General features: G+C 41.3%; 1 protein-coding gene and 1 long non-coding RNA gene across 3 annotated transcripts in view; one reads left to right on the forward strand and one right to left on the reverse strand.

Annotated features, from left to right (window-relative positions):
* The first annotated feature begins 764 nt into the window (after positions 1 to 764).
* Positions 765 to 26669, forward strand: part of LOC144238610 (uncharacterized) — a 43069-nt gene continuing 17164 nt past the window's right edge. Inside the window, exon 1 of the long non-coding RNA XR_013337166.1 lies at positions 765 to 842. This is a non-coding gene — a long non-coding RNA (uncharacterized LOC144238610). The remainder of the gene's footprint in view (positions 843 to 26669) is intronic.
* SPAG6 (sperm associated antigen 6) overlaps positions 21499 to 26669 on the reverse strand; it is a 63955-nt gene continuing 58784 nt past the window's right edge. For both annotated transcript variants that reach the window (XM_077772457.1, XM_077772456.1), the window contains one exon: positions 21499 to 21734. In XM_077772457.1, coding sequence (XP_077628583.1) covers positions 21669 to 21734 — 66 coding nt within the window. In that variant the 3' untranslated portion in view covers positions 21499 to 21668. The remainder of the gene's footprint in view (positions 21735 to 26669) is intronic.

Raw genomic sequence — 26669 nt, forward strand, 5'->3', positions numbered from 1 at the left:
ACCCACAGCCCTGCCCCTCCTTCCCCTGCCCTCCCTCCACGCCCTCACCCTGGGCTCTTTCTGGTCGGAGGCACCCGGGTGGAATCAACAAAACAACAAAACAAACTCCCCGTCTGCGAGAGCATCGCCCACCTCCACAGCTTTCGAATTCAATTATTTCTGAAAGAGCAGAGGATGTTTAAGGATTCAAAAAGCATTCGATTGCATAAAATAATAAGAATAAATGAGTGTAGCTAAAGAATAAAATATGAAAGGAGATCAAGTAAGTTACGGCGGATGGCAGCTCTTTGCTGCGGCCGACACTCGGGCTCCAACTGGAAATGAAAACTGTGGGGAGGAAAATGCAGATTTTTCCTTTCTTTAATTGATATGGGAAAAAAATTGCCAGCGGTCCCCCGCGCGGTCCCCGCGGAAGGCGGCCGGGCGGCCATTCAGGGGAGGCCGTTTCGCAACAGCTCTTTTACTGCAGACAAAGCCTCCTTGTGAGTCCCTCTGCTGCCCCCGAATAACCACGTTCGGAGTAAGAAAAATAGAGCTGCTGCTCCCGTCAGGCAGCCAGACAATAGCGGCGGGCGGGCCGCTCCAGGCCACAGGGCAAAACGCCATCATCTTTGTTTCCACTGCGTCCCTAAGATGAAGTCTCCAGACACTCTCGCAGCGACGCGGCCGCGGAGGAGGAGAAGAAAACGACCGCAAACTACCGTCCTCACCGGTTCCTTTCCGGGGGCAGGGACGCGGCGGCCACCGCTGGCAGCGGAGGCCCGCGGCGNAAACTCCGCCGCGGGGGCCCCCTGAGCCTTGGGTCCCTCCGCAGTGCAGCAGGCTGGTTGTGAGGATTCCAGGTGAGATAACGCAGGTAAACATGCCCGACGTTGAGCAGACACAGTAAGCTCTCCGAAATGGGATTAAAGGGGGACGTACTGTGAATACGTGCAGCCACATGGATGGAGCTGGAAAACCTTGTGCTTGGGGGGGGCGGGGGGAGGTAAACACGAAAGGCCGTAGTCTGTATGATTCTATTTCTATGACCTTCTAGAACAGGCAGAGCAGTGGTGACGGAAAGCAGTTGCCAGAGATCGAACAAAGGAGCAGATGGGAGCTTTGGGGGGGTGATGGAACAATCCCGTATCCTCATAGGAATGGTGGCCGTAAGACCCGTAGTTGACCTCGTGCATCGCACCATCGTCTCCAAATGGGTGAATTGCCTTATATTCAAATCACTCCTCAAGAAAGGGGGAGAAAAGAGTTAAAGTGGTGTCTAGGGGGTAGTGGAAGAATAAGGGACACGTTGGCTTGCAAAATCCGAGACCTAAATGTGGGCTCTTTCTGAATTGAGGGGCTCCTTCCCCTCCCCTAAGAGTCAGTGAACACCACCACTTAGGAATAGCTCTGATCGTAGAAGGATACCAGACCCAGTTGAAGCAACTCCTCAGATTTGCTCCGTCCCATCCTCCCAGACCGCCCCTCCTCCCCCCTGCTTAGTCTCTTGCTCCAGTGCAGACGCCTGGCTTCTTTCTGCTTCTGTGGCTTCCTGGGACGGCCTCCCTCTGGTTGAGAGTCAGGCTTCAGCGCTGATGGTCGGGGGCTCTGGCTCCTCCCATCCATCAGTCCTGGACTCGGGTGGAAAACCTTGAGGTTCAGCCTGTTCACGCTTCCCAGGCAAGAGCGGGAGAGGGCATGTGGCATACCCAGAAGAGTGGGGTCGTTAGAGCCCCAGGAGACAGACTTGCACCAAAAAGGACAGAAAGCAAGAAATAGGCAGCATGCAAACTTCTCCTCTTGTTTCTCCATAGAAGATCTCCAGATAAGATGGTTTGTAGGGTTTGTCTGCAAGTTCAACTTTGGGACTGAGCAGTCAGCTATACTTTCTTGTGAAGGTGTTTTCAGCCCAGTGATGTACTGCCTATTTGCTTTCTTTGCATTTCCCCTAACCCTTAATGCTCTGGGATTGTACCTCCTAATAAAATCTTAGCACTTAAACTTGGCCTCAGGCTCTGCTTTCTAGGTAATCCTTCAGCAGCATTTGGGCTTTAGGTCTGCGCTTCACTGAAAATTTCACAGCCACAGTAACAAACAAAATGAAGGTTATTTTTGGCTCTGCCTTACTGTGCTGTTAACCCTAAACTGTTTTAAAAGGCAACCAGTTAAGACCAATACTGAATACCGAAATTTATGTATACATGCCTCTTTCTTGAAGTTAGTAGAGATAAAAGTTGCTTTTCCATTTAGTAGTTCCTAATGTCTCAAGAATAAATTCCTAGAGTACAGTCACTTACATGATTTAAACACTTGGAAGCTTAAAAAACTCGAAATGCAAGTAGGTTCAAAAGAAATATATATATATATAAATATATTGGAAACATGTTTTTCCATCATGATCATAAAGTTGTTCATGGGGGGGTGTCTAGTTATATGTTTTTGGTTTATTCATAAAGCCACGTTCTGTCTTTCCTAAAATTTATGTACAAGCCCTTTAAAGCAACTTTTTCTGGAATGCTTTGCAAAACAATTGTTCTTTGCATTATTTTAAATATTGAAAGCTTCAGTACGTTTGCATTTTTAATGATAACAGCCACTTGCTTTTGCCTGTTTATTGCGACTTTGTCAGACCTTTCTTATTCCCTCCAACCTGCCTTACCAGCCATCTGTAACTTGGTCAACAGTTATTTGAGATGGGACTGGCCAGGGTCATCCTTTTAAAAGGACATTTCTACTCTCTGGACCACAAAATGCTTCCTTTCCTGGCTACTTAAGTACTGTTACATAATCTACAACATGTGGATCTTATGATCTATGTATGTTGGCCAAGGTCACACTTGGAAATCTACCTTTCTCTAGGCACTTTTTTTTTTAATGTTTTTATTTATTTGTGAGAAAGAGACAGCATGAGCAGGGAAAGTCGGAGAGAAAGGGAGACACAGAATCCGAAGCAGGCTGCAGGCTCTGAGCTAGCTGTCAGCACAGAGCCCGACACGGGGCTCGAACCCATGAACCGTGAGATCATGATCTGAGCCGAAGTCGGACGCTTAACCGACTGAGCCACCCAGGCGCCCCTAGGCACTTTATTTTTGATTACTTCGTTTTATTGCTTCTCATCTGGCCTTCAGAGCGTTAAGAATTATGTTTAAAAAATGTTCTGCCTTCATCGACATCATCATAGTGAATTGATTTTTGCAGAGAAAACTTTGTCATTATCGTGTGAACAATTTTTAACCTTTGCATTTGAAAAATGTACATTTTTACTTGAGATTAATTTCAATTACAAGCAACTAGGAAACCAGGCCGACACAGAAGGTATTTAAACACATTTTCACAAAAGAAAAATATTTAAAAATATCTTTGGTTACAGATTGCTGTGTGAGAGGGCATCCCATTAAGCAAATGTGACAGCTGCTCTTTAAGTCCTATCACTTGATTCTTTTAAAATATATGAGGGTAGATAACCTTCTAGCAAATGTACAAGTTTTATATGTACAAATAAGTGTTGGGCCCTTCAGGATAGGCCACAAGCATGCTGCAGTTGCATTTCCATTAGTCAGGCATTTAAAAAAAAACTTTAGAACTTTGCCGCAAGAGACTGAGTCACATTTTTTTTAAATGACAGCATCACATCAGTGATAGAAAACTTCCTCCACTGAGAGTAGATTTAATTTTCAGAAATACCCAAAAGTCGTTTGAAACCATACCAACCTTAGTAACACTGCTTAGCAGGGGGAAACCCAACACGAAAGAATAAAAATAAGTGCACTTAGTAATACTTATAAAAAATTAAACTTTGAGAAAAGGAGAATTAAGGAAGGATTGAAGGAGAAATCACTGAATTAGAAAACAACAAAAACCACAATTATTGATTGATTCTGAAAGTAATTTCTTAGAAAAAATAGGAAGATCTGGCAAACCTATTTTATAAAGAAAGAAAATATAAATTTTAAAAAGGAGAAAGATAATAGCTATGGAAAAGTTTTTTTTTTTTTTAATTATATGAGAATGCTGTGTATAGTTAGTTATGTGCTAATACATTTTTGTCTGGAAAAACATAAATCACCCAAACTGAATCATGAAATAGAAGAAAATAAGTAGCTCAGAATCAGAGAAGAAATCAAAAAAGGCACAGCCCTGTAGGCAAATCCTTGCAAATTTCGAAGGACTTCCTAAATGCATACAGATATACAACTTTAACCCATTTTATGAAGCAAATATTATTATAAAGCCTATCAAAATATTACCAAAAAAACAAGAAAATACAAACTCATAAGAAATACAATACCAAATTCCCCTTGAACATATGAGCAAATTAGGGGCACCTACCTGGCTCATTCCATTGGTGGAGCTTGAAACTCTTGATCTCGGGATATTTAGCTCGAGCCCCAGGCTTGGGTGCAGAGATTACTTTAAATAAATAAAATCTTAGGAAAAAAAAAGCTAAACAAATTCAATGAAGTTACATAATTTTTAACATGATCAGGTAGATTTTATTCTAGCAATGCCAGGAATTTTAATAAAAGGAAAATAATAGAAATAATATCATTCATTTAGGTCACATATGAAAAAAAAAACCTATCATCTTAATAGATGATAAATCCTAACACTCCTGATTAAAACAACAACAAAATTTTTAAAAACTTCTCAGTAAATACTTAACCAAATAGCCAACATCATATCCTTTAATAAAGTTTTATAAAAATAATAAAGCTAATGGTAAGACATCCAGATTGTAAGGAATGGGGGAAATGTAACGTTAATTCCTCAACCTCCCACTTACCACTCTTTGTTCTCGCTCCCAGAGGTGACCTCTTTTAATAGTTTCTTGCATATCCTTCCAGAAACTCTCCGGGCACATAAAAGCATCTGACCATACCCTTTGGGAAAACACACACACGCAATCATACTCTACATATTGTTCTGCACTTGCTATTTTCACCGTATAAAGTACCTTGGATATTTTCCCACATCAGCACATAGGTCTACCAAAATTTGTCATAAAGCTGTGCACTATTATGTGAATATGCCATAATTTTCCATTCACCTATTGGGACACATTTTGTCTATATTCTAGTTTTCCACAATTCACACAGTTACAGTGAGCAGTTTTGAATATCTACGCCTGTTGGTGCTGATGTAGGATTAATGCCTAGCAGTGGAATTGCTGGACCCATTTTTGGGTAGATCTCTCCAAATTAGCATCCAGGGCTAGACCGACTAGATTCATCAAGTTGCACTAAAAGTGTGCGCAAAAATGTTGATAATTGTTGAAGCTAGGCAATGGGCACATGAGAGTTCATTTTACTATTCAGTCTACTTTTATGTGTATTTTAAAATTTTGGTACTAGAATTATTTTAGAATAATTCTAGAATACTAGAATTCGGTAGTAGAATTATTTTAGCATAATTTTAAAGAACAGTATTAATAGCAGGCATCTTTATACCTGATTTTAATGAAAATGCCTCTCATGATAAAGATGCCTGCTATTAATACTGCTCTTTAAAACTATGCTAAAATAATTCTGTAATAAGACACAAAACAGAAATAATAGGTATAATATTGAAAAGCAGAAGAGAATTTACTTTTATTTGCAGATAAACTTTTGCCTAGAAAACTTGAGACTTGATTGAAAAGTTCTTATTAAAAATAACTATTACAGGAGTACCTGGGTGGCTCAGTGGGTTAAGCATCAGACTTTGGCTCAGGTCATGATCTTGGGGTTCGTGGGTTCGAGCCCTGCATCAGGCTGTGTGTTGACAGCTCAGAGCCTAGAGCCTGCCTGCTTCAGATTCTATGTCTCCCTCTCTCTCAGCCCCTCTCCTACTCATGCTCTGTCTCTCAAAAATAAACATTAAGCATTTAAAAAAAATAATGGTTACAAATCAGTAACTTTTCCAGTGATCCAGCAATAACCTGTTGGGATATATGTACATTTTTTAAAGATCCTATTTACATATAAATAGTATTAGCAAGAATTAGGAGGGATCTATACCAAAAAAGAAAAAAACAAAAATCAAAAGATTTGAGTCGATTGAGAAATCTATTATGCCTCTAGATAAATGTATCTATTCCTTTGTGACTTTAACCTAAATTCCAGTAGGAGTTCTTCTGAAGTTGAAAAAAAATAATTTCCTTGCAGAGGAAAAACTAGGAGTAGCCAGACTACTTTTGAAAAGGAAGAGTAATAACAGGAGATTCACTGTACCAGCTGTTAATACATATTACAGAACCACAATAATTACAGTGATTTTGAACTACTGAGAAGAGATTGACAAATAGATTAATATTTCAGAAAAGACAGCCATGAGAGGAAATTCAACATACCAATAAATGACACATCAGAGATGTGGAGAATGTAGATTATTCAATAACTGGTACGAGCAAACCTGGCCAGTCCTTTGGGAGAAAAAAAAATCGATTAGATGCTCACTTCATACTTTACTGAAATACATCCTAGATGGATTAAAGAGACAAACGTGAAATGAAGCCGTAAATGAACTAAAAATCTAAGTGGATATTTAAGTGATTTTTTGATGGAAAAAGCTAACCACAAAACGATGGAAGACATCATATAGATATATTTGCTTAAGCATTTAGAACATCTATATCTCAAAAATTATAAACGGTATTAAATAAGTTGAGAAGTAGGAAGGTGTTTGTCATAAATATCATAAAGTGGCAGAGTTAGTATTTGCACTTAAAAGCCTTTCGGAGAAGAAAATCCCAACGCTTTTTAGGCGGCAGCAGCATCATTGTATTAGGAGTTATGTGTTTTGTATTACAGGTTCCGATAGAAGCACTTTGGAAGAATCATCCCATTTTTCAGAATGCTAGGTTTTTGTTGTTTGTACGCTTTGTTTGTTTCCACATCATTTCATGTGATGATAGTTGGATTACAGATGCTTTTCACTCCTGTTTCTTTTTCAAAAGCATCCCTGCCTCCTCTCGTAGATACTCTTACTGTCCCCATTTTCTAGATTAGGAAGAGTTTGTCTTTGTGGCTTTAAGTACAAATAGGCAGCAAACTGAAATAGCAAGATAAACAAATCATTCAAAATAACGTCGGAGGAGGAGAAGCCAAGGCGAGTGAACAGGATTTAAGGAAGGGGCAAAAGTTAAAAAGTATCTGCCAGGTACACGTGTGCTCAGCCAGGCATCTTACACGCTGCCCCATCCTTAGCTGTGTCAGACCACGCCCAAGGGACATAGCCTGGCTTTCCGCAGTGCCTACATGAGGACAGGTCCCTGAAGGCCCAGGGCTGGAGCGAGGCGAAGCTGTGGGGAATAGGCTGATGCCTGCATTTGTGCTAACACTTACTGGGGCTACAACGGGGGCTGTTCCGAGCATGTTCTGACCTCGTAAGATGCAGGAATTGTCCCCCGTCACCATCACCAAACAACCCCAGGCTTTAGGTACTTTTATGATGTCCAGTGTCCACATTAGGAAGCCGGAGGACAGGAAAGTTAAGTAGCTCGCTACAGTTCTCACAGCTAGGAAATAGTATTTGAGCCGGGCAGCTGAAGCTGGAGCCCAGCCTCCGTGGCCGGTGTAACCAAGTATAAAGCCCTTTCATCCACAGGAGCTCATTTGACCCTCACAACTTTGTGAGGTCGGGAAAAATTCTCCCCTGTTTACCCTAAGGCAGTGGGAAGCCAGAAATGGATTATTGGAATTAGTACTTTTTTTTTTTTTTTTAATGACCTTAAAAAAGCTGACAGCAGAGCTTGGATGGACATGTGATAAGAAATGACTGCAGGGAAAACAAGCCTTAGAAGGCTTGGATCAGAGAAGGAAGTGGCCTGAACTTCTAGATGAAGCACGAGCTGCACGGATGGGAAGGCAGCTGGGACAGGCAAGGGGGGGTTATCCTGAACCAAGCTAGCTCAGGAGCCATCAGGTTTATAACGATGCTAGATGAGAAACAGGGAAAGAAATCCTATCCATCACATGGAATTCGTCTACCCTCCTAAAATACTAGCTCCTACTCCATGTCACTGTTGGTCCAAGAATCCTGTTGTTAATTTATGTCTCTGTTAGGGACCCAGCCTTTGCCAGTTCAGATAACAAGGCTAGGAGTTGTGGAAACGACCAAAACAGCGTCCTTTGCACGATAGGATTTTCATCTAGTTTTTAAATACAATCATGATGACGAAACTTAGACAAATACTTTTAGAATTCCCTTACATATAAACAAAATAGTTTAGTTAACTTCTGAACTTGTTGCTGGCCTTTGGATTACTTTTTTTTTTTTTTTTGCAATGTTGTGAATACTAAGGAACTTCGTAAGAAGCATGCATGTTCTGAGAAACTTTAATGATCCAGTTAAATGCACTGGAAGTCTATTTAAAAGCAGAAAAATAAATAATTATTTTGCTATATGACTCTCACCTACTTACTTAACTGCTTGAGCACCTGGGTGGCTCAGTCGGTTAAGCATCTGACTTCAGCTCAGGTCATGATCTCACGGTTCATGAGTTTGAGACCCGTGTCGGGCTCTGTGCTAACAGCTCAGAGCCTGGATCCTGCTTCCGATTCTGTGTCTTCGTCTCTCTCTGTCCCTCCTGTGCTCTCTGTCTCTGTCTCTCTCTTAAAAAAGTAAACATTAAAAAAAATTTATCTGCTTGCGTTCAAGTCTGAATTGATAAGTATCAAAGAAGATAAATATAGACTCATTTCACAATGTTCTTAAAGGCAATATGCACCATCACCTACAAGGGAAATTCTTTTACCTTCTGTAAATTACCACATTAACCTCAAATTTAATCTAATGTTATATCAGTATCATAAGATTTATCATAAGAACATTGTCGTTACATTTTCATAAATCAATTTGCATCTAAATCGTCTCTCAAAAATGAGTAAACTCCATGTAATAAGTCCTTCTTACTTCTCTTTCCTACTCCAAACACACATTCTTCTGTAATTTTTAGCCATCAAAATCTTCCAGTGACCTGTAGCAACCAAACAGGTTTTCAGTATTTGATCTCAAATAGTTAAAATTTAAAAATGGGGGATTGTTCAGACTGAAATATTTGGCTATGCCTCAGGGGGAAAAAATAAAAGGCACTCTTAATCCATGGTTCCAACAACATTGTTCTGATTTTTTTTTTTATTGCTGGTGCTGGCATGAATGAAATGTAGGCTGAGTCATCTAATGAGAATTTGAATGCTGGTGGAAAATTGTACAGGAAACCCAGGTGAGTTGAAGGAGAAAGAGATCAGGGATCTGAGAGGGAAATTCTGTTGGAAAATGAAGACAGGCTCTGTGAATGCAGGAAACAGACGTAGCCAGTTTGGACTCTAATATTTGAAGCCTGGTAAAGACCAGGGACATAGGACTCCAACAAGACAGGGAAAGGCCGAGGGTGAAAAGTTTCTGAGCTGACTATTAAATAGATGTAACTCACAGGCGAGTGTGCCCATGTGGGATTTTAATTACTCAGACATCTGTTTAGCGAAGTGTACTACTAAATAGGGATCAAATACAGAGATCAAATTACGTGGGGAGGAGAGTGGAGATGACATTCATGACTCAGAAAGGAGAGCTATCGGCCAGGGGAAAATCAATCCCGGCTTTACATCTCACCAACAGAGAAGCAATTATTTTAGATGTGGGGCTGGTTAGCATCCTAGGTCATGAATTTAATTAAATAACCCTCGAGTGGCAGAAAACAGAACAAACCACTGTATTTAACTGTCAGTAAGACATGCTGCAAATAAATGGTCCAAATTCCTCCCCTCTTCCTTCCCTCCTCCCTCGTTAGATTTGGTGTAGCTTCTTAAATTCACAATTCTCTTCCCTTTCCTAATTGAGCCCTTCCTTCCCGGTTGCCACCGGTAAACTCTAAGTAGGTGGCTTGGGCCGGAGACAGGATTCGACTTCCAACATTTTCATGATGAGCCACTTGGGGAAATGGAGAGAGGGGACGGGGATTGAGTCAACATTTGCGTTCCTTCCTTGGGCTCCATGAACATGGCTGATACTTCAGAGAAATATCCTGGAATCAAAAGACTCCATGGCCCTCTCGTTGGCAGTTAGCACCTCGGAAAGAAAAGAAGCTGAGGGAGGGAGACTCAAAACGAGTGGTTGAAGCAAGCAGAGAAGAGAGGAGGCATTCAGCTTTTAAAATGAATATTTCAGGGCGCCTGGGTGGCTCAGTCAGTTAAGCATATGACTCTTGACTTCAGCTCAGGTCCAGGTCTCAGATTCAAGAGACTGAGCCCCGTATCGGGCTCTCCCATCCTCTCTCTCTGCCCCCTCCCCAGCTCTTGCTCTCTCTCAAAATAAATAAGCTTACTTATTTATTTTTTATTTTTATTTAATAAAATAAAATAAGCTTTTTATTTTTTTATTTTTATTAAAAAAAACCTCCCGTTTTATTTTTAAAACCTCCCGTTACTCGGCACCGGCACCGCCCCTTGCATACCTCTGCCCAGCAGCCGCCTTGCCTGTAGCTGAAGAAAGGGGATTATTTTTAGAGCCGTCACCCCAACCCTCCACCCACCTGTCCTCACACCCCACCATTTCCTTCGGTGACGCCGTAATTCTCCCAGCGGCCAACCCCGACAGTGGACGAGAAACCTAAAGATTTCGCCTGGGCGATGAGGCAATTGCACCGTAAATGAGGTTAAGATTTCACTGCTCATGTTCAGAGCCTTCATTGGGCTGAATCCGATGAGCACGAGATGACTTTACAGTTAAGCACAGCCACATGTCACGTATTCGTATGATGTGATTTGGAGGGTATGGTGTCGGATGGGTGTGGAATTACTTTTGGAAATAGGACTGATGTTTTCTTCCCCATCTGAGTAGAAGCTTCTGATTAGCAAGAGCTGCTAAGGCCGGAGAGAGGCTAACCTCACCATCGTTGTATGTGCAAAGTGTCTGAAACCTTGGTTTGGGTGTAGATCTGAGAAAATTTGATGTTCTGGCTTGGTGTGGTTCCAATTTAAACTGGCTGCCTAAGTGTTCTTAAATTTGGGGGGGGGGCAACGTAAGGTGTTAATTTTAAGATTTAGCAAATTATTAAGGCTCATTCTGGTTGTGGGTTGAGGATTTAACTCAGTCCTGTTTGTGGTAGGGATATGAAAGGTCTGACTAGGAAACGGCTGCAGCTGGAAAGGGGGGCCTTTGGCCTTGAAGAGGAGAGATATATGGTGGAGTTCTAGAGCCCACTCTACTTCATCCCTTGTGCTGTTCAGATCCAACTGCTTCTCTTTTCTTTTTTTATTGTAGTCGACACACAGCATTACATGAGTTTCAGGTGTACAACATAGTGATCCGCCCCCAGTATATATTATGCGGTGCTCATAAGTGTAGTTACTGTTGGTCACCATGCCACACTATTGCAATGCCATTGGCTACATTCCGTATGCTCGGTCTTTCATCTCTGTGACTTCTTCATTCCATGACTTGACGCCTGTATCTCCCACTCCCCTTCATCCATTTTGCCCATCCCCTCGCCCTTATCCCTTTTGGCAACTGTCAATTTGCTCTCTGTATTTATAGGTCTGTTTCTGCTTTTTGTATGTGGCTTTGTTCATTTGTTTTGTTTTCTTAGATTCCAACATAAGTGAAATTGTATGGTATTTGTCTTCCTCTGACTTCATTTAGCATAATACTCTACAGGGGCACCTGGGTGGTTCAGTCAGTTAAGCATCCAAGTCTTAATTCAGCTCAGGTCTTGATCTCAGGGTCGTGAGTTCAAACTCTGCGTTGGGCTCTATACTGGGCATAGAGACCACTTTAAAAAAAAAAAAAAAGCATAATACTCTCTGGGTCCATCCATGTTGTTGTAATTGGCAAGACTTCATTCTTTTTTTAAGATTAAAATAATTTTTAGGTTTATTTATAGAAGAGAGAGAAGGGGGAAGAGGCAGAGAGAGAGGGAGGGAAAGAGAATCCCAGGCATGCTCTCCACTGACAGCAGAGAGCCGGATGTGGGACTTGAACTCATGAACCGTGAGATTATGACCTGAGCCAAAGTTGGACGCTTAACCAACTGAGCCAGTCAAGTGCCCCACGACACACTTTTTCATGACCAAGTAATATTCCTCTGTACACACACACACACACACACACACACACACACACACACATCTTTATCCATTCCTACATTGATGGACACGGGCTGATCCCATGTCTTGGCTGTTGTAAATAATGAGATAGCATGGGATGCATATATCTTTTCAAATTAGCGTTTTCATTTTCTTTGAGTAAATACCTAGTGCAATTACTGGGTCATATGGTAATTCTATTTTTACTGTTTTGATACACTCTGTACACTTTTCCACAGTGGCTGCACCAGTTTACATTCCCACCCACAGTGCACAAAGGTTACTTTTTCTCCACAGCCTCACCAACATTTGTGATTTTTTGGTCTTTTTGTTTCTAGTCATTCTGACAGACGTCAGGTGACAGCTTGTTGTGGTTTTGATTTGTATTTCCCTAACGATGAGCTGATGTTGAGCATCTTTTCATGTGCCACCAACTGCTTCTTAGAGCAAGTCCACCCACCTAATACCCAGGATTATGGCCCACGTCCAGGCTTCCGGTTGGCCTTTATTGCTGGGGAAGCTTATAAAAAGGATTGTGGGGAAAGTACAATTGCTACCGCTGCAGCGGGTCTCAAGCCTTCACTAATTGATACTTTATCTCCTTCTCCACCGCCCATTCTCAATTTGCCTCAGCCAGAGCCCATGCTGGTCCAGGCATATTGCCTGGTAGGGTGACCTAGACCCTCATCTCCAAGTGGCTTAGGACCTGGTCACTGTGCCCATCTTAGATCATGGCTTCTATTCTTGGTCTGTTTATTGTTAAAACTGGGCATGGGAGGGACACCTGAGTGGCTCAGTCGGTTAAGCGTCCGACTTCGGCTCAGTCATGGTCTCACGGTTTGTGGGTTCAAGCCCCGCGTCGGGCTCTGTGCTGAGGAATAGCTCAGAGCCTGGAGCCTGTTTCAGATTCTGTGTCTCCCTCTCTCTCTGACCCTCCCCTGCTCAGGCTGTCTCTATCTCTATCTCAAAAATAAATAAAACATTAAAAAAAAAAAAAAACTGGGCATGGGAGCCTCAGGGGACTCCGCGGGAGCACCTGCGTGCCAAACACTCTTCCCTCCCTGCGTTCTGTAACAGAGCTCCGCTCCTCCTGATGATCGAGACCAATGGTCTCTGCTAGTACAGTGACTCTTTTCCTGCCAGTTTCTTGGTGTAAGGAGACTGAAGTGATTTGAGTAGTAGCTATATCATAAAGTACAGTGGGACTCTGGGCCCACTGATGAAGTATTACGCTTTGGTGAACAAGACCTCTTGACCCACAGAGTCTAAAATTTGGGGACAGAAAACACAGACTTTCCAAGTGTACCCCTGGGAATGCCACCTACTTTACCCTCATAGTTCGTGGACCCAGTCTACCTATTGGGAACCATAAAATGGTTACTGATTTAGGGTGGCATCTCAACCTCAAGATGTAACATCTCCAAGCTGGAGCCTCGGCTGTGTCTTTAAGAGGCCATTCCACCATTGTGTCATGCCAGTGGCTTAAGAGTGATGCAGGATGGGACTGGACTAGTGTACTCTTTGGCCCAAGGCAGTATTGTATGGGATCTTGTGTCAGTAGATCAAACATTCTTAATGCTCAGTTGGTGATGTTGACTGGGTCCTGTGGATAGGAAAGGAAAAGCCAGACTTAGAACAACCCTAATCAAGATGAATTCCTGCTTCCTCCAGGGTGGAAGAGGTCCATTGTAGTCAGTTGATCTCCAAACGGTTGGTTGGTCACCTTGAGGGACGGTGCTGTGTTGGGGAGTCAGCACTGGTTTCTGTGATTGCCAGGTTGGACATTTGGCAGTGGCAGTGGCTGAACTGACCCTGGTGAGCCGAAACCGTATTCGTAGCCACCATCCCCACCACCACGGCTACTCTACTTCAGTATCCGTTCTGCCAGCCCTACAGCAGCTGATGAGAGAGACCGGCTCATGTCCATGGCTGAGTCATGAATGTTGTTTAATGTCTTTCTGATAGTGGCACTTTGCTATGCGTGACCATGGGACACAAAATTCTTTACACTTGTGTCCACACGTTATCCGTGATATCCTAATATTTCTCCTGCCAAGCCTCTGACTGAATTGCCACCCCATCTACCGCTGTCCATGAGCCCATGCGTATTCTTACCTTGAGCTGTTCTTGTCCCCAGTAAAGCAGACCGCCAAGTGCATCGCCAGAAATTTCCCCTCACGGCACTCAGGGTCACCCCAAGTAGGGTTGCAGTGCAATAGCGCCTCTTTCTGGCTCGCGTGCTCATGCTGGGCCAGCTCACCCATGAACGAAGGTAAGTCTCTTTCGTCTCCTGTCAGCTGGCCATAGCAGACACCCCCGTGCAGCCACGGGTGGGAGCTGCCTATGAATGCCGGAGCAATAGTGGTGGATGACACGGAGATCTGGACCACCACTTACATGTGACCTCTGACCCTCCTGCTCGTGCATGTGAGCATCTTGCACTCCCACTTTATGATGGGCTGTCGCTGCTGGGCTCACCCAGTTTCTGACCTCCCGGGTCTGGCAGAACCCAGCTCATGATTACCTCTGCATGCAAATGTCCCTTGGTCATTTGGTCTGTCTCGATCAAGGCCATTCGTCTAGAAGAACTTCTTTTCAAATGGTGTAAAGTTCTTTACCACAGAGGGTATGTCCTTGCTCCAAAGTCCCGGGAGCCCACGCTGTGCGTCTTCTGGGATTCCCAGTGACCGTGCACACTTTCCTCCGCAGGTCCCTCTACTACCTCAGGGCCCGCTGAGTGGCCTGGCCAGGCTCCTTGCCCCGGGGCCTCGGCCTGCCGCAGGGCTCCATCACCCAGTGAAAGGGATGGGGCAGGGTTTTGAAACGCAGGGGAAACAGCTACTGAGTACACTTAGTGAGGCATTTCAGGCTCCGTCCTCATGGTGACCAGCCTGTCCTTCTGATGGTTGGTTCCCGATCTGAGAAACTGGGGAAGTGACTGTGACCAAGCTGCCCTTAGCCTACTGACCATCATTTTTAAAAAAAAAAAAAACAAAAAACTATCTTTATTTTACAAATTGATACTTTGGTTGACTGCCTCTGGAAGCACTGAGTCCTGTTATCTGTGCCCATGGCTGTCTATGGATTGGATCCCTGGCCCCCATTCCACTTTCGCAGCTCCTCGCACTAACTGCACACATCTTGCTTCTGACAGTTAGGTGTTCACCTGGCCTCGGTTATTCTGGGGTCCCATCATCCCTGTTCAGGAGCTCAGTTTTATAACGGTCTCCACCAGTCCACCCTGGCGTATGGAAGAGCATCACCACTGCGATCTCGCTGGTCGTTACCCTCTTAACAACACATTTCTTACCACTTGGGTAAAAGGCGCGTCCTCTGGGCTTCTCTTAGACCAGAGTGGGCTTCTGGCTTTTCCAGCCCTGTGTAGGCACGCACTCCGCCNCTACCTTCGCAGGTGCAACACTTCCACTTCACTTAGGATAAGATGTTGCTTTTCCAAACTTCCAGGAGCCCTGCTCACACCTGGCACCTTGCCGGGGAGATGAATCCCGTATTCTGGGAGAGTGTTCTCATTATCAGCAACCTTCTCCCCCCCCGCCCCAGCCAGCTATACTCAGTCTTCTTCGTGATTGTACTGCCCGGTATAAGGATGAGCCACGTTTTTGCCTTTGGTGAACAAAAAGGTCCTACAATGATCCCTTCAATAAAGGCTATTTGGTTAGGAGTCACCCATCGTATCCCAGCCCAGGTTCCGGGATGAACAAGGCAAGCAGAGCCCCTGCAGGGCTGCTTTCCTGAGGTCTGCCACATTGCAGGGATGACATGATATTCCGGACCCAGCTTTTAAAATCAAGATTAAAATGCTGGGGCGCCTGGGTGGCTTAGTCGGTTAAGCGTCCGACTTTCACTTAGGTCATGATCTCGTGGTTCGTGGGTTTGGGCCCCGCGTCGGGCTCTGTGCTGACTGCCAGCTCAGAGCCTGGAGCCTGTTTCAGTCTGTGACTCCCTCTCTCTCTGACCCTCCCCTGCTCACGCTGTCTCTCTCTCTCTCTCTCTCTCCTAGAAATAAATTTTAAAAAAACATTAAAAAAAAAGATTAAAATGCTGTATGGATTATTCCAAAACATACCTTTATTTTGTATATGCATGTCCCGTATTTGTTCTTTCGGTTTTTGTAAATGCCAGAATAGTGGCTTAATCAGTATCTCTGCTAACTTAAATTGTGGGTTTTACTGTAGAACGTACTGTTCTGTGTGGAAAGTGAGAGAAGTAGTAAGCCCAAATGTTTCCAGGCTTTGTAACAAAGTAGATTTACATTTATAGAGATTAACTTTGACTCCTTGATTTTTTTAAAAAAATGAATTGCTTCATACAATAGCATTGTTTATCTCAGCTGGTCTTCCAAACCCCATTTACAAAAGTGAAAGGAACATTAGCAAATATGATTCTCTAAGCACTGATGTGCACAGTTGTTCAGGTTGTGTACTACACAAAGGCACTGGCACACCTAAGGGGACAGGGTTCACATCATAGAAACGGATTTGCGGGGCACCTGGGTGGCTTAGTCGGTTAAGCGTCCGACTTTCGCTTAGGTCATGATCTCACGGTTCGTGGGTTCGAGCCCCGCGTCGGGCTCTGTGCTGACAGCCAGCTCAGAGCCTGGAGCCTGTTTCGGTCTGTGACTCCCTCTCTCTCTGACCCTCCCCTGCTCACGCTGTCTCTCTCTCTCCTAGAAATAAAGAAAACATTTAAAAAAAAATTAAAAAAAAAGAAAGAAACGGATTTGCATATTTATTAAGAGAATTTTCCAGCAGATGGCAGTAAAGGGTCTTGGTCTAAAAATGAGAATATTACAACAATTTCCGCTCGATGAAAGTAAAGTATCTTGAGGACTGTGCACCTTTTTGTAATTACACCATATAGTTGCTGGTGTCACCGCTTACCGCATGCCAGGCCCTGTGCCCATTCACCCTGTTTCGTGCTCAGGACCCTGTAAAATGGGTGCTATTGGGAACGCGCTGACGGCCACTGAGTTGGGGTGTAGCGGTTGTGAGGTCCTGATGTGGGTGCGTGCCACTGTGGCTGTCACAGAGCAGGGCGCATTTCGTCCAAGAGAAGGGACCTACCTGAGTTAGTGATGGAAAACGTGGGAGGATGACACTCTCTTGGAATTTTAATTACATCTGTATGTTTTATTTTGATGTTTTTTTTAAATGTTTTTTATTTTTTATTTTTTTTAATGTTTTTTATTTATTTCTGAGAGGGAGAGAGAGCATGAGCAGGGGAGGGTCAGAGAGAGAGGGAGACACAGAATCTGAAGCAGGCTCCAGGCTCTGAGCTGGCAGTCAGCACAGAGCCCGATGCAGGGCTCGAACCCACGAACTGCGAGATCATGACCTGAGCCGAATTCGGAAGCTTATCTGACTGAGCCACCCAGGCGCCCCTACATCTGTATGTTCTAAACTGTACGTGCTACAGATGGCAGAGAACTTAATATAGGTTATTACAGCAGTTCTCGAAGGATTGGACTTGTTTATGCCCAAAACTACTTTGAGTAAATACTTATCATCAGTATACATTCTATATGTTAGTATAAAGTTTAGCAGGAGTGCGTTATCACAAATTCTATATATGGGGGGAAATTACAGGCGTTGCTTACTGTGTAAGTATCCACACCAACCCACCTTGCAAACTGATGTATTTTTAGTGTAAAATTCTTGACCCAGTGTTGTAAAAACCGATAAGCATTCAGTTTAAAATCTCTACACCAGTCACAAAATCATAGCTTCAGGTGTGAAGAGAAAGGAACAAAACATACATTAAACTTCCTGGTATGTTTCATAGAATCACTTCTGAAAAAAAAGTCTCCTAAGAAAACCAAAATATATAAAGGATAAAATCTCTGTAGCAAATACTAGTCAATTAATCATTAATAAAATCATTAATAAAAGAAGCCCATTTATAAATACTTTATATTGATCCTTAATTTAGGACTGAGGAGACATTTTCCCTACACCCACTGAAATAAGAAAAAATTGAAAAATTCCATCTTCTGTGAAACAAGCTATTACAGCTTTTGTTTTTTTGTTTAAAAAAAAACATGAATAGCATGAATACACTTTTCTAAGTTTTTTTTTTTTTAATCTGTACAAAGGGTCAGAGAGGTATGTGGAATTGTGCCCACTTGTTAATGGCACTCATTTTCTGGGTTGTGATATTTGGAGTGATATTTTTGCTTTTTTCTTTTTCCTTTCCTATATGGCTTAATTTTTTAAAACACCACTTACTAAAATACAATGAAACTTACCATTCTTTAAAGCAATATCACTGAATATTGTCTAATTTTATACCCTATGAAGTCTTCTTTAAAACTATTCATATTACTAGAAAAATAATTGCGTAGACAAATTGGATTTTAAAAGTCCTAAGTCCCTTAACCAGCTGGTAAGTGCAGTAGTTATAGTACTGTCATTTAATCCTTTTAATCTCTGAAACAGAATAGCCACAAATCAATATTTTCTAGACAGTGAATTTTGTGGTAAAATAAGCCACAGTATACACAAGGCTCAACATTCACTTGCACCTAACTTAACCAAAGTGTTGGCGATTTGAAAACAGATGAATCCTTCATTCTTTCAAGGTCAGTTTCTGACCTTGACATCTTGGAATGGAGAGGACCTCACCAAGGAATTTACGGTCAGGGTTTATAGTGTGTAGGACCTCAAATCGAGATTAGAAATGAGCAAATCTTTAACCCTTTCTTTCAGGGGGTAGTTTCAGAGGAAAGGGTTAGAAAGAAGGGTCAAAACCAACTGGAATTAAAATAAAAACTTGAAAAAAAAAAAAACAGAAACAGGCTAACCTCCTGTAAAGATGAGGCTGTCATTTGCATTTACACGAAACATGCCTGTGTCTCACGCCTAGTTTACTCCCTGCATCTGGGCAAATGTGTTTATACCAGTAAACTCTACGAGGGCAGGCAGTGTCATTTTTTTCGATCATAAATCATCTGGCATCAACTCCACTTACCAAAAAGTATGGGACATGGCGTGCCCAACCGCCAGCCCAAATGTGTCCTCTGTCATGGACTGTCAGGGGCCCCTTAAGTCACATGTCAGTTTGCACAGAATGAAGAGTTTACACAGTTGTTACATGCCTCACTGCAGGTTAATTCATAAGCGTCCTGTGAGCAAGCTGAACAAGTACTATGTGCCCTTCCTGTTTAACAGCTATGGCTAGAACCCAGACTTCCCACATCTCTCTTCAGCACCACTGAAAATGCATCTCTTTTCACAACAGCTAAACTGTACGAATAATAAATTTCAACCCATAATAAGGTTCAAGCATTCCATTCCTGAACTGAAGTATTAAATATAAGCTAAGTGAAATATCCTAATGATAGTTGAATTTTAAATAAACTGGAACAGGGAGAGAGAGCAGTGAGACAGGGTTGTTCTGCCCAGAGAATAGGAATTTACCAAATTCAAACCAGGGGTTAAAGTATCAAGGAGAATCCNTTAAGCTTCTGACTCTTGAAATTGTCTCAGGTCATGATCCCACAGTCATGTGATACAGCCCTGTGTTGGCCTATGTGCTGGGCATGGAGGGTCCTGGAGATTCTCTTTCGCTCTCTGTCTGCCCCTCCCCAGCTCCCACATGTGCTCTCTCTCTCTCTCTCAAAAAAAAAAAAGTCTCATAATAGACTTTTCTAAAAATAAAGCAAGCTTAATTATGCCTTCAGTGTTTTATAGTAAGAAACATTTCACAGCATGTATTTTCCAAATTGCATATGATAAAATTATAGCATGTATCCAAACACTATTAAAAGTTTTATTTCTTTGATATGTATGAAATACTGTATGAAGTGAAAAGCTACCTCAATATACAGTGGCAAGAAATACATGATCAGAAATTCAGTGTTCCCATAACAGCTTGGGCGGAGGAGCGGGAGGTTCATCCCAGACACGCTGGTTTTTGTCATTACCGACGTGGCCATCAAAGAAAAATGGTATTAATGAAGAAAGATGAAAACTACCTTTATTTTCTCAGGCTGCTGACCGGTTCACAGGAGAAGCTGGTTAGGCCCTGGAAAGTATTAACAAGTCAAATTGCAAGCAATCCTAGCCTGATATAAGGTAAAAAGAAATGGGACCATCTTGGGTATGATGGTGTTTATAAAGATGCAACAGGGGCACCTGGGGGGCTCGGTCGGCTCAGCGTCCGACTTCAGCTCAGGTTATGATCTCGCAGTTTGTGAGTTCGAGCCCCACGTCGGTCTCTCTGCTGTCAGTGCAGAGCCTACGTCAGATCCTCTATCCCCTTCTCTCTGCCCCTCCCCTGCTTGTGCTCTTTCAAAAAGAAAAACAATTTTTAAAAATGCAACAAAGTTATACCCTGTTAGGAAATGATGACAGATGAATCTGGAAAATACCAAAATTAAATGGGTAGGTTCTTTGGGGGCGGGGGGAGGGGAGGAGAAAAAGAATCCAAGAAGGAAACTTGAAGGTTGGCCAGGTTGGGAACACTGTGGCCTAAGGGCTCTCTGGTTATAACCCACCTCCTCTCCAGGCCTCCAGGGAAGATCACTGTAAGGACACCCCTTTTAGATCAACAGACAGACAGACTAACTCTCTCTCTCTCACACACACACACACACACACACACACACACACACACACACACGCCAACTAACCAAGACTCTTAAACCTACTTATGTATTCCCCAAGTTCAGAATTAACACTCCAGGAAACATGCAGACGACAATTCTCTTGTTTTTATTTAAAATTTAATTGAAACTCCCTCTCACCCCCTTTCAGCACCCTAAGTGAAGATGCATGCAAAGTCTAAGCCTGGTGGTCTTCTTTGTACATTATTTTTTAAATCCCTGGAAATGTGATTTTAGAACTTGGGGAAGTGAAGCCAGGACAGGGTACACAAAGGACCCACTTTACTTGCCTGCTTGCTTGTTTATTCGCGAGCAGGGCTGGACTCAGGAGCCTTTCAATGAAATGGGAAGCATGTCTGCGGTGGAATAATGCTTAACAGTGACTTCCTCCCTCTCCAGCTCCATGAAAGGTAAGGAGCCATTTTTGGTGAGGTGAGAAAAGAGCTTAGAAAATTTGGCATCAAGAGGAGGAGAGCTTCCTCAGTTATTAGGAAAGCCTGATGGGTCATCCATAGATTCCAAATGTTGGGTTAATGCATTTATGTAAAGAGCATCAGAGTCTCAAGTGCCTTATACTTCTGTCGTCAGTTTCCTCTTGTGACATTTCCCTTCAGCGTCCTCCTGGGGAATTTGCAAGGTCAGTTTTCCTTGCCTGTGTCTAGGAGGAACTGGCCAAAATAACTAAGAGTTTTCAACATCATTGTTCGTCTACGTCTAGTTGGGGGGGTGTGTGTTTGTGAGCCGGGGATGGTTAATAGAACAATAACAAAAGCCTTAACCCCTTTGAATGTCTTTTTACAATTCACCCCTAGAACAAATCCTATGCAAACGAACAACAGTTCCTCATTTATTCAGGCCGCTAATCTTTTTACAGAAATTTAGAAAATATTATCCAAAGCTATTTCACACTGAATAAGTCTAGAATGTACTTCGTTCAAGTATTTGGAAAGAACTTTAACAACTATCATTCAAAATACTCTGCTGTGAATTAGAACTTGGCTTAGTTAGTAAGTGGTTGATAGCTGTCCACTCTCTGCAGAAGTGTTTCTGAATATCCAGGGGAATAATACCTGGAAAAGAAATTTTTCTATTAAATACTTGTGAAATGATTCATCACAGTAGGCACAAAAGATTCAATATAAGGCATTTATCTAAATTAATTCTATCAGTGCAACTTCAACGATACCCTGAATAATTAAGCTCCAGTAATGCTCTGTGCATAAGTTTTGGGGCTATCAAGGAAGAAAACACCAACTCAGAAGTCCGTGCTAGATAAATAGCAAAAACTTTGAGGGTTATTAATTAATGCACAGAAGTATTTTCAAAGCAAGATATTTGGATAGTATCTTATTATAGAGACTGTTTTTATTATGTTAAATGATTTATATTGCTTTAGTGACCATAGCTAATAGTTTTCATAAGTTAGACAATACAGTCTATCATTACTAATCAATGTCTGCATTCTGATTGCCTTACAGATTATTCTCACTGTATGTTTTCATCAGATCTGGCCACCCATAAAAACAAAAATTTCTGGGATGATAAGTCACATTAAGGGGCATCTGGGTGGCTCAGTCAGTTAGGCATGCGACTTCAGCTCAGGTCATGATCTTGCAATTTGTGAGTTTAAGCCCTGCATTGGGCTCTGTGCTGACAGCTCAGAGCCTGGAGCTGCTTCGGATTCTGTGTCTCCCTCTCTCTCTGTCCCTCCCCCACTCATGCTCTGCCTCTCTCTCTCTTAAAAATAAATAATAAAACATTTTAAAAAGTTAAAAAAATAAGTCACATTAAAGAACTATTTATTAAATGGCTTACAGATATCCTATCATACAAACTTAGGAAATTAGTCATTTTCATTAATTTGGGGCATCTATAGTACTAAAATCTATATTTACAAATTGAAGATTTTGTAAAATATATACTATGAAGGTATTAAATATATTGATTAATGCATTATGGCATGCCACGTATCTGTGCAAAGAATTTCCATACAACTAGAAGTATGTCAAATAACATTTGGCAGGCATTCTAGAATATAATAAACAGATAAAAAATCTAAGTAAGTGTAATTTGAAATTTTCCAAAACCCTCAAAATAATTAAACCTCCTAAGGTCTTCTCTCCAGATAAAATCTTATGTTCAAGATTCGCTTTGTCCTTGTTCTTTACCTATCTTCACATGTGTGACTTGAAAACTCTAAATTTCTTCTACAAGTTCTCAAGTTAAGGTAGACAATAAAGAACAGTATTTTCTTGATAGTGTACCTAGGGGCAGTCATAGCTACACAGATACATGCATACATAAACAGTTACCCTAAAAAATATTTCTCCTCTAAAGGCATCCGACCCTTGAGAAAACTGTCCTTCAACAGGGGGGTCTCTTTGAGGTACTCTTACACTGAGGAAGTTGCAGCTCTTTCTCTGAGTTAGTCACAAATTTTAAAACAGGCCTCACCTTCCGAGGCCCCATAAATGGTCAGACACAAGATAGGTGCTTTTTATATAAATGGTAAGAAGTAGATTTAGAAAAACCAAACCTTAAAAACTGGTGCTGTTTCCTATGGTAGCCACTCACCTCACGTGGCTATTGAGCGTTAGAAATACGGCTACTGTAGGGAGCTGGAGGGCTCAGGTGGTTAAGTGTCTGACTCTGGTCTTTGGCTCAGGTCATGATCTCATGATGCAAGATCTCATGGTTCGTGAGATCGAGCCCTACATTCACTCTGCACTGAGCATGGAGCCTGCTTGGGATTCTCTCTCTCTCCCTGTCTCTCTGTCCCTCCCCACCTTGTTCACGTGTACCCATGCTCTTTCTCTTACTCTATCTCAAAATAAATAAATAAACTTTTTAAAAATAATGGGTGTCAAGACTGAGGAATTGAATTTTTATATTTAATTGTAAAAGCTGATACTCCAGTCCATTATTTTAGGTGAAACTTTTAGGTGTCTTTAGAACAACTTATGAATCTACTTTTTCAACTATGAACTTTATGTTATCTAAATACAGAAAAGTATTTCTAATAAAATTTAGCATCTGAATTGAAATGTACTATAAGTGATAAAATACCTACCAGATTTCAAAAACTTAGTATAAAAAGTGAAATGGCTCATTAATAATTTTTTATATTGATTATCACATAGTCTAGTCTAGGCAAAGATCCAGAAGACGGTAGAGTTCCAAAAATCCCTTCCCGCTGTGGAATGGGCCAGGATTAGAACCCAGGCCTTCCAACATCTAGTTCTGAGCTCCTTCTCATCACACCAGCCATCTTTATTAGAGATTTTTAAATATGGCAATATGAAATAAATATTTAGGCTAATAACAGCTGAAAGAATGTATCCATTGATAATCTGTCTTGTAAAGAATAACAGTCCTAAAATAGTCACTCAATGATTCCTGAGAATTATATGATCACAAAAATAAAACCATCCCAAGCTTACATTTGTCCATTTTCATAGATAATGTTTATAAGATATCTACAAAACACCTTTGTAGTTCTATAGAACCTGATGCTTTAAAAAATATGACAAACATGAAAAAGCTAATTAGAATTCTTCATGATAATGAGTCAACTTCTTAAATGTTTATTTATTTTGAGAGATAAAGTGCAGACTGGGGAGGGGCAGAGAGAGAGGGATCGTGAGAGAATCCCAAGTGAGCTCCACGCTCAGTATGGACAGAGCCTGTTGCAGGGCTAGATCCCACAATCACAAGATCACATCCAGAGCCAAAACCAAGAGTTGGATGCTTAACCTAGAGCCACCCAGGTGCCCTAATAGTTAGCCAATTTTTAAAATGAAATCCCAGGGGCGAGTGGGTGGCTCAGTCGGTCGTGTGTCTGACTTCGGCTCAGGTCATGATCTCCCGGTTCATGGGTTCGAGCCCCATGTCAGGCTCTGTGCTGACTGCCAGCTCAGAGCCTGGAGCCTGCTTTGGATTCTGTGTCTCCCTCTCTCTCTGACCCTCTCCTGCTCACGCTGTCTCTCTTTCTCAGAAATAAATAGATAAATAAATAAGTAAATAAATAAATCCCAGATCATAGATTTGAGGTTAATATTGTAAGGTTAAATGTGAGATTAAAATTTTCCAACAGTATTGTATGTTAAATAGAATGGGAGGTTAAAATTTCACAGTGCTTTTTGACAAAGCACCAGATTACATTCTAATGTAATGTTTTTGACAGTTTCATTTTCCCCTAGAGCTCTGTAAAGTAATTCTGGAAAGGAATAGAAAGAAGACTACTATTCAAGAAAGTACCTTACTGTTGGTTAATTCTAATAGGTTATTCCATTTTGGGCCCTTTGGGGGTTTTTTTTCCTTCATTTTTCTATAATTTTGTTTGTTAGAAAAGTACATTGAAAGTTATTCTATTTTTTATTTAAATTTCAGTTAGTTAGCGTGCCATGCAATATTGGTCTCAGGAGTAGAATTCAGCACAGCACCCAGTGCTCATCACAAGTGCCCTCCTTAGTACCCATCACCCATCTAGCCCATGTCCCACCCACCTCTCCCCATCAACCCTCAGTTTTTTCTGTTGTTAAGAGTCTCTTGTGGTTTGTTTCCCTCTCTTCTCTCCCCCCACCTTCCCATATGTTTATCTGTTTTGTTTCTTAAATTCCATATATGAGTGAAGTCATATGGTATTTGTCTTTCTCTGATTCACTTATTTCGCTTAGCATAATGCATTCTAGCTCCATCCACATCATTGCAAATGTCAAGAGCTCATTCTTTTTGATGACTAATATTCCTATATATATATATATACACACACACACACACACCACATCTTCTTTATCCAAAATTTACATAAAATAGCATTCTTCCTGAAGCGAAGAAGATATGCAAATTAATTTTGTTTTCTTTTCCTGATTAAAGATTTTCATATTTCCTTCATTTAATGGTTTCACACATATTTTATATGTTATGTAAGCTTTTTGTATGTTATTTTATTTGTATGTTATATACATAGATATATACTTATGATATGCTACTCCTTTGATATTATTTTTTATATATTAATATTTTTAAAGCTAACTTATTGGAACTCTTTTGGTCAAGCAGTTCTCATAAACCTCACAAAAGTGCATGACTTATACCTCTGGAAAGTGTTTACTGGAAGAATATATATGAAAAGAAGACAAATTTTACTCTTACAGAAAATTATTTTGTGCTTCTACAATGAGTGTTACCACATATATTAAAACCACTAATATTAAATAGGAAGAGGTATATTTATATAACTTATATAAATTATAACATAAGGTTTTTTGGGGTTTTTTTAATAACATAAGGTTTAAACATTGCAATTTATATTCTTTAAGGTTAAGTAGAGAAAATAAGAAGTGAATGTAGGATTTGACAAATACAGATAAATATGGCCTTTAATTCTTGAATGTTTTATGGGCATTTTTTCAAAACTCACTTGTTTAAATCATTCTATCTTTTCTTGGTAACTTTGCTTGTATTTACTTTGGTATCAGTGGTATAGTTCTTTAGACTTACAAGGCCCGAGGCTTAGGTGTAATGCTCTACGAAGCAACCTTATTAAAAAATTAATCTTGAAGAGAACTAACTGCTACATTACTATAAGGCACCTGCATACCACAAACGTGATTGTTTTTCAAATACAGATAGTAACTTTCTTTTTGCCACTTGACATCTCTTTTCTATTTGTAATACTCCTATTAATATAAATGTGAGCTTAAGGCAGAAAAATAATACGCAGGGAACTATGAAAATCAGAAGCTATAGGCCCTTTCTAAATCAGTTTCACATTGAAAACTGTTAATTTAACTTGGACTCTGCATTTGGGTACTGTTTAGTAAAGCATGTGTTAGTACCGAGGTGTCTCAAATGACATTCCACTTTGATTTGGAGATGTGTGTGTCTCAATCAGACCATTATTAAATTGAGGGAGGGGAGAGATCAAGAGACAAGTAAGGGTATACACTGGTCTTATGTAGTATTTCAAAGACCACGAGTTGACACGGTGGACATAAAATCTA

Source organism: Crocuta crocuta, unplaced genomic scaffold, assembly GCF_008692635.1.
Source record: "Crocuta crocuta isolate KB4526 unplaced genomic scaffold, BGI_CrCroc_1.0 scaffold96, whole genome shotgun sequence".
NCBI lineage: Eukaryota > Metazoa > Chordata > Mammalia > Carnivora > Hyaenidae > Crocuta > Crocuta crocuta.